Here is a 13,139-nt window from a genome sequence, read left to right on the forward strand (position 1 = left end):
GGAGAGACCCTCATTTTATACATTATGTAGGGTAAACCGTCGTCACATTGGATGTACAAGTGATTGACTACAAGGGGTCAAGAGTACGGGGCGTAATGCACCGAGTATGACTACTACCACTACTACTACCACTGCTGCTACTACTACTACCACTACTACCACTACTACCACTACTACTACTACTACTACTACCACTACTACCACTACTACCGCTACTACTACTACTACTATTGCTACCCCTACTACCACTACTACATAAACGATATGAACGGAGTAGTACAAGTACTTCACAACTACTCGTAGACTGTACAGATGTAGTGATGATAATACTCGGTACTGATACAAAATAATATGACGGCAAAGTAATCTGTACGTACATAGTCTGTACTCTACTGGTATCATATGGAGTACGGATAACCAAGCCTGCGTGGCAAGTCGTCGCCCGTGGTTGCCGTTTAATGCCAGCACCGATCCGTATTATGTGTACTCTGTATTACTACAGTAGTATTTATGTACTACTGCTATTTCTACTCCGTATTACGGTAGCTCTCCTGTCTCTGCTGTAGTCGTGTACTAAGATTGCTGGTCATCCCTCCTCTCCACTACAACCCACACACATCTCTCTCTTCTTCTTGCACATCCTTCAGAACCAACGCAGATAAATCGAGGGGAAACAAGAAAGGGCTAATTCAGCCGGCAAAACGTCGTCGCCTCGACCCGAGCCATGGCTCCTCTCGCCTACTACCCGTGATCACCTTCATCTCCGTGTGTTCGCTTCTGATTGAAGAATATTCTTCGCTTGTGCGTACGGCTACGAAACGACGGACAATCGAAGAAGGGCTGCGAGCGCGCCGGTGTGTGCATCCGCATCATCCAAGGTGGCCGAGCATGTCGTCTCATCGCGACGACTTGGACCATCTGTACCCTGACCGGTTTGGCAACCCGCATCACGCCGCCCGACCGGCACGCCCCGTCTTTGAGCGCATGAGCGAAGCGACCGTCATAATCACCATCGTCATCATCGTCTTTACCGTTGTCTATCCCCTGTACACGTCATCCGACCGATTCGTCGAGATCATCTACGCCGTCGGCGAGAGCCTGTGGGACGCCACCATCTACGTGCTTCCCTCGAACCTCGTATTCGCCGTCGACGACTGGCTTGGCAGCGACAGCGAGAACGGCAACCCCACCACCGCCAACACGGACGACCAGTCGGAGCAGATGGGGGACTGCCGGCACTCCCCAGACGTCCACGCCGCCAAGAGCGCGGCCATGCGGCGCATCCTGCGGCTCGGCCGTGGCAGCGGCGTGATGGCCACGGTCCTGCAGGCCAGGAACCGCGCTCTGTCCCTGACGAGCCTCACTCTGGGCGGGAAGTCGGACCCCGACCGTCCCGCCGGCCTGGGCAACCGCGACAACTCGTGCTTCCAGAACAGCATCCTCCAGGGGCTCGCCTCGATCGAGTCCCTCCCGGCCTACCTGGCCTTCTGTCTGGGCAAGAGGCCGTCGGATGAGGGCGGCGACGCCGACGCGGCGAACAGGGTGGTGGCGCAGACGCTGAGCACGCTCCTGGCCGACCTCAACGACGCGTCCAACAACGGCAGGACGCTGTGGACGCCGAGCAAGCTCAAGTTCCTCAATACCTGGACCCAGCAGGACGCCCAGGAGTACTATTCCAAGATCCTCGACGATCTCGACAAGTGGGCCGCCAAGGCCGTCCAATCGTCGAGGCGACACTCGGGCTTCGAGTCGGACAGCTCCGCTGACGACTCCACGACCAGCCAGCACAGCGGGAACAGCGACGACAGCGGATACCAGAGTCTCTTTCCCGGTCGGAGCCCCTCTCCCTCCGACAGGATGGGCGGAAGTGGCGGCAGCGGCGCGTGCATCCGGAACCCTCTCGAGGGCCTCCTCGCCCAGCGGGTGGCGTGCGTCCAGTGCGGCTACAGCGAAGGCCTGTCGATGATTCCCTTCAACTGCCTGACGCTCAGCCTGGGTCTGCGCAGGCAGCACGACCTCTACGAGCGGCTGGACGCCTACAGCAGCCTCGAGGCCATCGAGGGCGTCGAGTGCCCCAAGTGCACGCTGCTCAAGGCGCAGAGGCTCCTGACCAAGCTGACGGAGCAGATGCGCGAGAAGGGTTCGACGGATGACCAGCTGGCCGAGCCCCTCCGCAGGCTCGAAGCCGTCGAGCTCGCCCTCGAGGAGGACAAGTTTGACGACGACACGATCGAGAACAGGTGCAAGATCACCAGCCAGGCCAAGGTCAGCACCACCAAGACGAAGCAGATTGTCGTTGCCCGTCCGCCGCGGAGCCTGGCCATCCACGTCAACCGGTCCGTGTTTGACCCGTCCACGTTCGACATGGTCAAGAACTCGGCGCCGGTTGCCTTCCCCCTCATGCTGGATCTCGGGCCGTGGTGTCTGGGCAGCGCCGGGGGCACGGACGGGGCCGACCGAGGACGGCAAGGCAGAGCAGACGGCGATGCCGAGGAGGAGGTCCGCAACGGCAACCCGGAGCGGTGGCTCCAGGACCCCACGGCGTCCATGGTAGCCGGCGACGTCAGCCCGTCGAGGCTGAGCGGCCCCGTGTACGGGCTCCGAGCCGTGGTGACGCACTCTGGCCGGCACGAGAATGGACACTACGTCTGCTACAGGAGGTATCCGCGGGCGACCCCTCCCGACATCCAGAACCGTGACCGGGCAGAAGCCACCGGTCCCGAACAGGCAGGGGAGGCACGGACCCGACATGAGAGCAGAGACGACGTTGATGATGATGATGATGATGGTCGTGGTGGTGTACCGGAGGAGGCCTCCGTCTCGGCCTCGGGCAAAAGTACCTCTCCTCCACAAGAAGAAGCAGAGGGAGAGGCAGACGACGGCGACGAGGCAGGTAGAGTTCAGACCCAGACCCAGGCTCAGACTCAGACTCTGGACGAGATGGAGTGCGAGTCCCGGTCGGACTGGTGGCGCCTGAGCGACCACAACGTGACCAAGGTGGACGAGGAGACGGTGGCGAGCCTCGGTTCGGGCGTCTTCATGCTCTTCTACGACTGCGTCGACGCGAACATGGTTGTGCAGGAGTCAGAGGAGGTATCCAGGTCGGCGGTGATGAGCCGACCGGTCGAGAAGAGTTCTCCGGCTCCGGCGTCCGTGGCTGCGGCTGCTGCCGTGGCTGCTCCCGGTGCCCCGACGTCTGGGTCCGCCGGCGCCCGGGCAGAAGTAGAGGCTGCCGAGCAGGTAGTACTTGCTGCCTAGTTCGATCGCAGCGGCCGAGGCAGTCTAGTCTCTTTCTTCTTCTTCTTTCTTCCCTTCTGCCCGGTTCGGTTGAGGATCAGCTCCTCTCGTCTGTTTTCATCACGCCGTTTTTTTCTTCTCTCTTCATATGCATAGCGACGGTGTTGGTGGCCAAGGAAGGGTATTGTCCATTACGGAGGCACGGAAAGGGGGGAGGGGAGGAACCCCATTGCTGGATGGCATGTAGGGGTTCGTCTGTAATTCATTGCTACTATCAGTTACCGGTATAGAGAGGAGAGAGAAGACAATGATTATGGTGGGCTTCTCAGCAGCAACTCGCGTATCCGTCCCTCTCAGCGTGCCTTGGTCGAGACTAGGGCAGGATTCCTACCTGAAGATGTGTGTGTGTAATCTGTACATTGCGGTCTGCAAGTGCGGGTAATATGTAGCGTCCATACAGCTGCTCCGTACTGCCGGGCATGCAATGCATATAGCAGGGGAGTATCGGTGCACGTACGAGCGAGTATACAGGCATCGGCAATCTGTACTCGTAGTAGCATCACTACAGCAGCAGCGCATACGTAACCTGTACATGTAGCATCGTGGGCTGAGGGAGGCATGGCAGGCAGGCAGGGCGCAGGCTATCGCGAGCACCGGTGATACCGCCTACAGGCTACAGGCATCACAGCCCGGAGACACCATTGCCAGCCTAGAGACACCGTTGCAGCCTACAGATATACAATACCGTGCTGACGGCTGCAGACGCGTCGTGCCTCGTCTCATGTCGTCATCCGTCAGCCCCCGGGCCTTTAGGAGATGCATGTGGGGATAGGGGGGGAATAGCAAGTGAAGGATGCCAACCCAACCGTAAAGGGTAACGGCCGGATAGCCAATCTGCACAATCGGGTAGCAAGTAGCAAAGCAGCAAGCAGAGGCGGTATCGGTAGCAACTGTGATGTATGACAGTAGTAGGCAGTTGACAAGCACCCATCTCCCATGCGTCCTTGGCACGCACTGCAAGCAGAGCCTGCAGAGGTGATGGGAGTTGAGGTGCAGTTACCTAACAGATACCCGGTCCCCCCGGGAAGGCGCTACCGAGATGTAATTTCCTCCAATTCCCCATCGATCCACGTCCGGCCCTGAGAGCTGCAAGCCTATAGCCTATTACAACCCTGCAGAGCTTCTATACATAATGTACAGAGTACAGAGTACAGAGTACAGAGTACAGAGTACAGAGTACAGAGTACAGAGTACAGAGTACAGAGTACAGAGTATTGGCCACTCCATGCAGCTGACGAATCATGTACAGACTTGGAGCTCATGTGCAGCATAAAATAATACTGGCACAACCAGCTCCAACGAGGAGTAGCTCCACGGGCAAGTAGCTCTCCAGTGATGATATCGCCCTCCACCACCCCCCCGGGCCCCATCACTCCCCTACTGGATAACAAATAGTACAGAGGCCCTGACAATCCTTTCTCTTCTTCTCCTAGTCTCCGGGTCTTTTTCTTTTTTTTTTTTTTCTTTTTCTTTTTCTTCCTTTTTCTCTCCCCCCCCCCCTCTTTTCTTTCTCTCTTATAATCATTTCCCTTCTTTCTGTCGAGTGCATACTAATACTCCGTATTACAGGTGGTAGTAGTAGTAGTAGTAGTGGTAATAGTAAGTAGTATCACCTACTGGCAGCGCACTACAGAATTACTCACCAGTACCATCATCATCATCATCTTTTCCATTGACCGTCGGCTGCCCCTTCCCTCTCCTTTCGATCTCGCCAAGACAGTCGGGGACCGCGAACCTCGAATCTTGAATCGATCGTACTGTATCTATCCATCCACTCACATATCCATCCTGCTGGCGGGAACGAACAACACCATCACCACCACCACCAGAGCACAGCACGGAGAGCGCCAAACGCGACACAAATGGTCACGTCTCCTCGCCTGTCCAGGTTCCCGCCGTCTGCTTCCGCTGCGGTGGCGACGACACCTTTGCCCTTGACAGACAGCGATGCCAAGCATCTCCAACAACATGGCTATCGTTACGACCATGCTCACGCCCACGCCCACGCCGCCGCCAAGCTGCGCGGCTTTGATGAGCCGTCTCCGGTCCAGAATCAACAGCCCGCTCGCGCCTTGACTCTCCACCCTTCACTCTACATTCTGTCCGTCCACCTTGGAGCTCTCCCACCCAGCTTCCATCAATCCACCATGCCTTCCCCCCTCCCCCACCCTACGCACGCGACTCGTACTGACACGCTGTCGCTGTCCCGACTGCTAGGAGCTGGATCTTCTTCTCCAATTGCACAATCCTCTTCAACAAGTGGCTCATTGACAATGCCGGCTTCCGTATGTCTTCTCCTCTCTACGCATCTCTCTTCTCTCTCTCTCCCTCTCTCTCTCCCTCTTAGCACCTATCTTGTCCTGTTATGCTGACCCTCCTCCCCCAATTTCAGGATACCGTATGCTCAACCCCCTCGGTGTCGCGTGAAGACAGAGAGACCATGTTGTGCAGCTCCGACAAGACAGATGATGCGGAGATACAGACAGCTGACACACATGTCAACAGCCATCCTCCTCACATGCTGGCACCTCGTCTTCGCCACGCTGGCCACGCAGATCCTCGCCCGCACCACATCCCTCCTCGACTCGCGCCACTCCCTCCCCATCGACGGCAGCCTGTACATCCGCACCATCCTCCCCATCGGCATCCTGTACTCGGGCTCGCTCGTCTGCTCCAACGCCGTCTACCTGTACCTGTCCGTGCCCTTTATCCAGATGCTCAAGTCGGCCGCCCCCGTCGTCGTCCTCTTCTTCTCGTGGCTCTGGGGCCTGGCCGACCCAGACGTGACGGCCCTGGTCAACATCGTCGTCATCGTCGCCGGCGTCGCCATGGCCAGCGCCGGCGAGATCCACTTCTCCTGGGTCGGCTTCCTGTACCAGGTAGGCGGCACCGTCTTCGAGGCCATGCGCCTCGTCATGATACAGGTCATGCTCTCCTCCGAGGGCCTCAGGGTGGATCCCCTCGTCGGACTGTACTACTACGCCCCCGTCTGCGCCCTCATGAACTTTGTCGTCGCCTTCTGGACGGAGCTGCCCACCTTTGACTCCCGTCATATATGGGATACTGGAATCATGATGCTCCTCCTTAATGCCCTCGTTGCCTTTTCGCTCAACGTTGCGAGCGTGTGCCTGGTAAGCGCCTCTCTCTCTCTCTCACTCTATCTTACACACACGCATGCATATACATACACATGAGCATGTATAAGTATTCAGCGTTCCCAAGAGGAGAACGTATCGATTGCTAACCCCCCTCCTCCTCCCCCTCCCAAAGATCGGAAGAACCTCCGGCCTAGTCATGACCCTCACCGGCATCCTCAAGAGCATCCTCCTCGTCATCACCTCCGTCCTCATCTGGAGCACACCCATCTCCCCTCTCCAGTGCTTCGGCTACTCCACCGCCCTCGTCGGACTGGTATACTACTCCCTAGGACATGACCAGCTCGTCAGCCTCTTCCACTCCATCTTCACCTGGATCCTGGAAGCCTGGAACGAAGAGGACGATATCGGCATCGACTCGGATGGCAGGAACGTTGACGCCAACAACAACGACGACGACGACGACGACGACGACGAGGCCAAGACCCGTCCTGCCAACCATGGCGACGTCTGGACACCCCAGCGTAGACGCGTGATTCTGGTTACCGGCGCGCTGTGCTTTATCAGTTCCGTCTTTGTGGCCGGCGTGTGGCATGGTCCTGCCGCCCTGCGGAGGGCGAGGGACGTCTTTCCTGGACTGCTAAGTTCAAAAAGGCTAAGTCGGTAAAAAAAAAGGAAGCATTTCTTTTACATGTTTTTTTTTTGGGGGGAGGGGGAGGGGGGTTTAATTGTTTGCTCAAACTTTTCTTGGTTTGCATTTCCTTGGGTCGGTTGGTCCTGATATCTTGCTTCATCACTCTTCTTCATGTTCATTCTTCATATTTATCTTTGCAACTCATCGACATGATGCATTTCTTCTTCTTTGCATACAAGCAGCGAAAACGGATACCCCTTTTCTGTTTTATACTCTTTCTTCCTTTTTTTCTTTTCTCCCTCCCCCCCTAGAACTAATAATACCACGCAATCTATGAGATATACATATCCAAGTCTTTTCTTTCTTTCTTTTTTTCCCTCCTTTTTTTTGTTTTTTTGTTTTGCGTCGTCTTGCTTGGTGTAAACTAGGGTGTGGCAGTATAGCAGCTGTCTATTATTATTGTTTGTTACCGTTGTTGTAGTTGATGTATGGATTGTACACGGGATCACTGCGAAGTTCCCTCAATGTCGACTTCTGCTCCGACTCCTTCTCCGACTCCGTCTCCGACTACGACTCCTGTCTCGCCTCTCACGGCGAGAAGACGGGCTCTGCTCTCTCCGTCTGTCCCTATCTCTCTCCCTCTCCCTATCTCTGTCCCTGTCCCTGTCCCTGTCCCTGTCTCTGGCCCTGTCTCTGGCCCTGTCTCTGTCTCTGTCTCTGTCCCTATCACGATACCTGGATCCATCTCTGTCGCGATCACGATCACGATTACGATCACGGTCTCTATCTCGACTGCGACTCCTAGCACGGATACTCTCTTCCCGGGCTGAACACATTGGTTAATAAGAAACGAGTTCATGACGGAGCATGGGGAAGAAAGAAACCAAAAAGGTAGAAATTAAGAAGCAAGGAGAGGAACAAAGAAAAAGAAGAGGAAAGAAAAGAAGAAGAGAAAACTCACCATCACTTATACCAGGCACGGGTAACCCCTTGTCACGAGCATCCCTCTGAGCAGCAAGATATGCCTTGGCCTCCTTCTCACGACGGGTCCTCTCCTCGCTCTTCCATTCTTCGTCGTCCCGATCACGATGAGGGTCACGGTCACGGTCACTGACGCCGTCCCTCGGCCGGACAGATGCGCGGGAACGGGATCGGCTACTCCTCCTGTCCCTCTCCCTGTCCCTGTCGCGCTCACGATCTCGACGGTCACGACTCCTGTCACGACTCCGGTCACGATCACGAGCAGGTCTATCTCTCGGTTCGTAACGGTCCGGCACGGGTCGTGCTGACTCGCGAGAGCGGCTGCGGTCGCGGTCTCTTCTGGTGCGCGACCTGCTCCTGTCGCGTCTGCTACGCGGCACGGATACAGTTCTCTCCCTCCTGTCCCTGTCCCTCTCCCTGTCCCGGTCGCGGCTCCGGTCCCGTCTTGTCGGTACTCGTGACCGGCTCCTAGTCCGGTCGCGACGGCGACGGGATCGGCTGCGTTCACGGTCGCGGTCACGGTCACGGTCGTGGCGTCTCGACCTGCTACGGTCCGCCCTGGTCCTAGAACGGCTCCGGTCGCGACGACGGTCACGATCGTCCCTCCGGTCGCGGGATCGGGACCTGTCACGTCTGGGGCGGGATCGGGACCGGCTGCCCCTGCTGTCTCGGACGTCTCTGTTCCTGACTCTGGATCTGCTCCTATCACGCCGGGGACTGCGGGAGGACCGCGAGCGGGCACGCTTGCTACGGTCACGATCGCGGTCCCTACTCTCGTCCCTGACTTTGCTGTCGCGGTCGCGATCGCGGTCGCGGTCTCCCACCGCCCTTGAGACACTCCGGCTGGATCGCTTCTCGCCTGTCGTCTTGGCGTCGGCGGGTGTGCCCGACCCCGAGCCGGAGCGTGCGCGGTCGCTGTCCTTCACGCGTGATGAGTCACGGTCGCGGCGGATGGGGTTGATGGCCGATGCAGGTGCCGTCTTGCGCGGCGGCGGGGCCAGGGCCTCGTCGACCTCGTATTCCTTCTGGCGGGTCGCGGCCTTGCTGCTCTCGCGCAGGAGATCTGCCAGGGCCTCCTGCTCTAGGCGCTCGTTCTCCTCCTTGGTCAGCTTCTCCTTGTCGTAGTCCTTGGAAGAAGCGTCCTTTGCGGAGGTGGAGGAGACGACGGGGCGGCTCCTGCTCCTGGTCCTGTCGCGGTGATCACGGTCCCGGTCACGGTCCCGGTCACGGTCACGTTCACGTTCGCGTTCACGTTCACGATCGCGACGCTCGCGGTCGCGGTGCCTCTCCTCGCGTTCGCGGTCACGTTCTCGCTCTCGCTCCTCGCGCTCCTTCTCGCGCTTCCTGCGACGTTCGTCCCGCTCCTCCTGGCGCTTGATCTCGGCCTCCTCGCGCGCCTGCTCCTCCTTCTTACGCTCCTCTCTGGCGATGCGGCGCTTCTCTTCCTCGATGGCGGCCTCCTTCTGCCGGAGCTCCTCGCGGATCCTTTCCCGCTCCGCCCGGCGGGCCTCCGTCTCGGCCGCGTACTCGTCGTCTGTCTTGGCGCCACGGATCTGCTCGGCCCGCGCGGCCTCCTCGCCTATCTCGGCCGACCGGATTGCCCTTATGCTCTCCTCGATGGCCTTCACGTCGATCAGCCGGCCGATGACGTCCTCCGACTTCTGGTACACGCCCGATCGCTCGAGGGCGCCGTCGATGAGCGCGGCAGCCTTGCGGCGGTCGAGGGTGAGGAGCTGCTGGGGGTTCCTCTCGACTTCTCTCTCAGCCACCTCGAGTATCGACTTCGTCACCTGGGCTTCGTAGTCCTGCGGGAGTGATTAGCCTATTAATCAATGGGAAGATAGCGACGCCGGAGAGAATATAGCGATGGAGCAACAGCAAGAGCAAACATTATCGGTGAACGACAACCGCCGAAGCTCCGGAGGGAAACAGATCGATGGAGCTAAACATACGCTGGCTTTGAACTTGTCCCACACCTGCTTTCGAATCGTATCGTAGGCTCCCTCCTTCTTGAAGGCATGCGCGAGAGATCCAATGGCGGCGCGTGTCGCAGAAGGCAGAGGCAGCTCCGACGACTTGAATTTCCGGACTGCGGGCTTCTCGCCACTAGGTGCGCCATTGCCGGCTACCTTTTCTGTCGTTGAGGAAGTCATGATCGGCGCGCTCGATGGGGGGATGGGGGGGGACATAGCCCCAAGTTTACGTCGGAACGTTGGTGGAGATCTGCTCGATTGAAAAACGAGGTTTCAACACATCTCTATTCGAAACCTCTGGTTCGCGTTTCCTAACCTGCGTGTCGGAGAGGGAAAAAGTTCGTTTCGTGAGTTGCGTTGCTTGATTCGATGAGGATTGTTCCTTAAACGAAGAGTTCCACAGGAGCCAGACGCGCGAATGGTCCTGACACCACGCCAGCTCACGTGATTCGTTTTACCTGCGATGTCGGACTGGACGCATTCATCGTTTTCTCAATTGTGTTTCCCTGTAACATCAAGTTCACACGCATTGCATTGCCTTTCGTTGGAAATTTTTTAAAAGTTTCTCACCCTTGAGTTGGTGGTTAGGGCAGCCGTCACAAGCATCATCGATAGAGCACAATATATAGGAAACACGTTGATGAAAAGCGACTGGATCGGGGGGGTATAGGAAAACACCACGAGAGGCGAATACATAGCATGAAAAATTACATGTGAATTATACTGAAGTAATGGATGAGCGCAGTGGATATCATACTGACCAATTCGTCAAATTCGTAGTCTGTGGGGAGAGATGGGTAAAAGCCCATGCTTCGTAAAAACGCCATGCCAGAAAAAAAAGGGAGAGAAACGAAGGAGTGCTACAGCCGCTGTTTAAGATGAGGCAGAGAGAATACAATGCCTGATGTTTTTCTAAAACTCGCCCTCTCCGCCATTTCCAAAGATGCCAGCCACGCCGAGGCCAATGAGCCCCCACCAGCTGACCTTCCATCCTCTCCAGAGACCCTCAACACCCTGGCCCTTCTTGTATGTAGGCGTAGCAATGGGAGAAGCAGCCTTGGTCTTGGCAGCAGCCCTGCCCCTCCTAGCGGGGGTCGAGGTAGGCTTGCTGGCGTCGGTAGTCGGCAGAATCTCCCTCTCGCCCTCCTCGGAGGCGATGTGCAACATGGTACCGATGACGCCATTGTACCGTCCGATGGGGACGATCGTGTCCATCTTCTGTTCCTTGCCGCCCAGGGCCTGGATATACTCCTTTCCGTAGAGGACGGCCATGTGGCCACGGCGCAGGACCGTCTCCAGAGGCAGCTTGACGAAGATGGCGGCCGACGAGGCGCAGAACTTGGCAACGGAGAAGGTCAGGGGTGATATCTGGCTGTCGATCATGAAGCGGGTGCGCAGGACGAGCGGGGTCGAGAGGGTGAGCACCGGGTGCACGAGGGAGTTGAGAATGGTGGGCACGATGAGCTCCGAGGGGCAGGTGTAGGACGGGAGCGATCGGAGATTGGCCAACGTCCGGCGCTGCCCACGGGTGGTGGGCGTGGCGATGAGCCTGCAGCTTGTGTCAGCATCAATCATTCTTCATCATCACACCGCGACGATGCTTACCTCGTGCGCACAAGGTCCAGAGGGGCCAGAAGGACTCCGGTAGCCACAGCCGCGGCCGAGGCGACAAACAGCGAGGCCCAGGGGTAGGGGGAAGCAATGTCGACGAGACGGTCGATATCATCCTTGACCCCGAGATCGGGGACGTTGAAGATGGCGCTGAGGAAGCTTCGCGACCAGTTCTCCAAGAGGGACTGCAGGACCGTGTACAGGAACGTCGCGTTGGAGCCCTTCCAAACGCCCCACACGCCCTCCTTGGACCACAAGGCGGAGAGGACGTTGGATACGGAATCGGCGCTCTGGACGTTGATGAAGTGCTCGGGGAGGGCGGGCTTCTTGGAGGACGATGACCGCAGCGATCCGGTGGGAGAGTCAACCCCATCTTGTCCGCCGGTCCGGGCACGGGTATGCGACGGTGTCGGCGTGCTGTGTACGTTGGAGGTAAAGAAGGCAGGCTCATCGCCGTCAGAGTCAGAGTCGTCGTCATACTGGGACAAGGGGCGGGCAGGGTCAGTCACATGCAATTGAGATTTTTTTCTTCTTCCGTCTGAAAATGGCACGAAAGGGAAGATAAGTGCACTCACGTCGTAGGCGGAGCTGTTGTAGCTCATCGTCCGACTCTTTGGCGTAATTGGGGCATCGATAGTGGGTAGCGCGGCTTTCGTATCCTGGTCACGGATCTGCAGAATGATCTTTGCCACCTCGAAGGGCTGAGCCATCAAGACAGAGGTATACTTCCACAGAAGCTCATCAAGTAGATCCTTGGCATTCCGGACGATGGAAGGCGTATCGTCGCCGTTGATGTACCTATCGTAGTCAAGGTCGGACAGGACGCTACGCGCGGCAGTAGCGTACCTAGGAGGCGAAGATGGTGATGATGTGGTGGTGGTGATGTTTCGTCCCCCACCGGAAAGGACGGATGTCGGACCGTTCGTCGTGGCGGCCGAGTCGACACGCTCTCCGATGGTAGGGGGGATATAATACGGCCTCAGGGGGTTAACCCCGTCCGAGTGCGTCGTCATGATGGGCGGGATGTATGAGGAAGCATCTGGTGATGGTGGTGATGATGATGCTGGAGGAGAAGGGTCTGATAATAGTGAGATTTATTATCGAGGGATGGAAAATGATGAACCCGAGACCGGACCCAGGGGAGGGGAGGGGGGGGGGGGGGGGGGGGGGGGGGGGGGGGGGAGGTGGACCAAGGCCGAAGGTAAAAGACGAGGTTGGGTTGGGTTTGGGGGGTTTTTTTTGGGTGTGTGTGTGTGTGTGTGTGGTGGAAGAGAAGAGGCTTCCAGCATCGGAGCATGAAATCAAATCATAGTTGATCGACTGGTTCTCGGAGTTAGCAGTGGACCGCGGCGAATGGATAACCCGACGCGATAGAGGCGGCTTATCGGAGCTCCAACGGTAGGGAATTATCTTGATCGGATTTTTTTTTCCCTTTCTGCTTTGCTGTGTGTCCCCCTCCCCTTTCGGGATTCGCGAATGACATAGACAACGGGTCTCTCCTCTCTCTCTCTATTGAAAAGTCGGCAGTAACTCTTTCGTAATTTGCGA

General features: G+C 57.5%; 4 protein-coding genes across 4 annotated transcripts; 2 read left to right on the forward strand and 2 right to left on the reverse strand.

Annotated features, from left to right (window-relative positions):
• Positions 1–888: 888 nt before the first annotated feature.
• Positions 889–3,258, forward strand: GMORB2_3000 (ubiquitin carboxyl-terminal hydrolase 1; the record flags this gene model as incomplete). The annotated part of the gene is made up of 2 exons (XM_035464976.1): positions 889–2,695; positions 2,894–3,258. The coding sequence occupies 2 exons, from the start codon at positions 889–891 to the stop codon at positions 3,256–3,258; spliced, it is 2,172 nt and encodes a 723-aa protein (XP_035319214.1).
• Positions 3,259–5,159: 1,901 nt separating this feature from the next.
• Positions 5,160–7,059, forward strand: GMORB2_3001 (uncharacterized protein; the record flags this gene model as incomplete). The annotated part of the gene is made up of 4 exons (XM_035464977.1): positions 5,160–5,398; positions 5,515–5,582; positions 5,803–6,345; positions 6,590–7,059. 4 exons carry the CDS (start codon positions 5,160–5,162, stop codon positions 7,057–7,059), a joined length of 1,320 nt encoding a protein of 439 aa, XP_035319215.1.
• Positions 7,060–7,531: 472 nt separating this feature from the next.
• On the reverse strand, positions 7,532–10,160 carry GMORB2_3002 (COMPASS (Complex proteins associated with Set1p) component shg1; the record flags this gene model as incomplete). Its single annotated transcript, XM_035464978.1, is given in 5 exon segments — positions 7,532–7,602; positions 7,619–7,807; positions 7,988–8,274; positions 8,899–9,812; positions 9,960–10,160. The coding sequence occupies 5 exon segments, from the start codon at positions 10,158–10,160 to the stop codon at positions 7,532–7,534; spliced, it is 1,662 nt and encodes a 553-aa protein (XP_035319216.1).
• A 732-nt stretch (positions 10,161–10,892) lies between these two features.
• On the reverse strand, positions 10,893–12,604 carry GMORB2_3003 (mitochondrial fusion and transport protein UGO1; the record flags this gene model as incomplete). The annotated part of the gene is made up of 3 exons (XM_035464979.1): positions 10,893–11,529; positions 11,586–12,070; positions 12,167–12,604. The coding sequence occupies 3 exons, from the start codon at positions 12,602–12,604 to the stop codon at positions 10,893–10,895; spliced, it is 1,560 nt and encodes a 519-aa protein (XP_035319217.1).
• Positions 12,605–13,139: the final 535 nt, after the last annotated feature.

Source organism: Geosmithia morbida (assembly GCF_012550715.1).
Source record: "Geosmithia morbida isolate 1262 chromosome Unknown scaffold_15, whole genome shotgun sequence".
NCBI lineage: Eukaryota > Fungi > Ascomycota > Sordariomycetes > Hypocreales > Bionectriaceae > Geosmithia > Geosmithia morbida.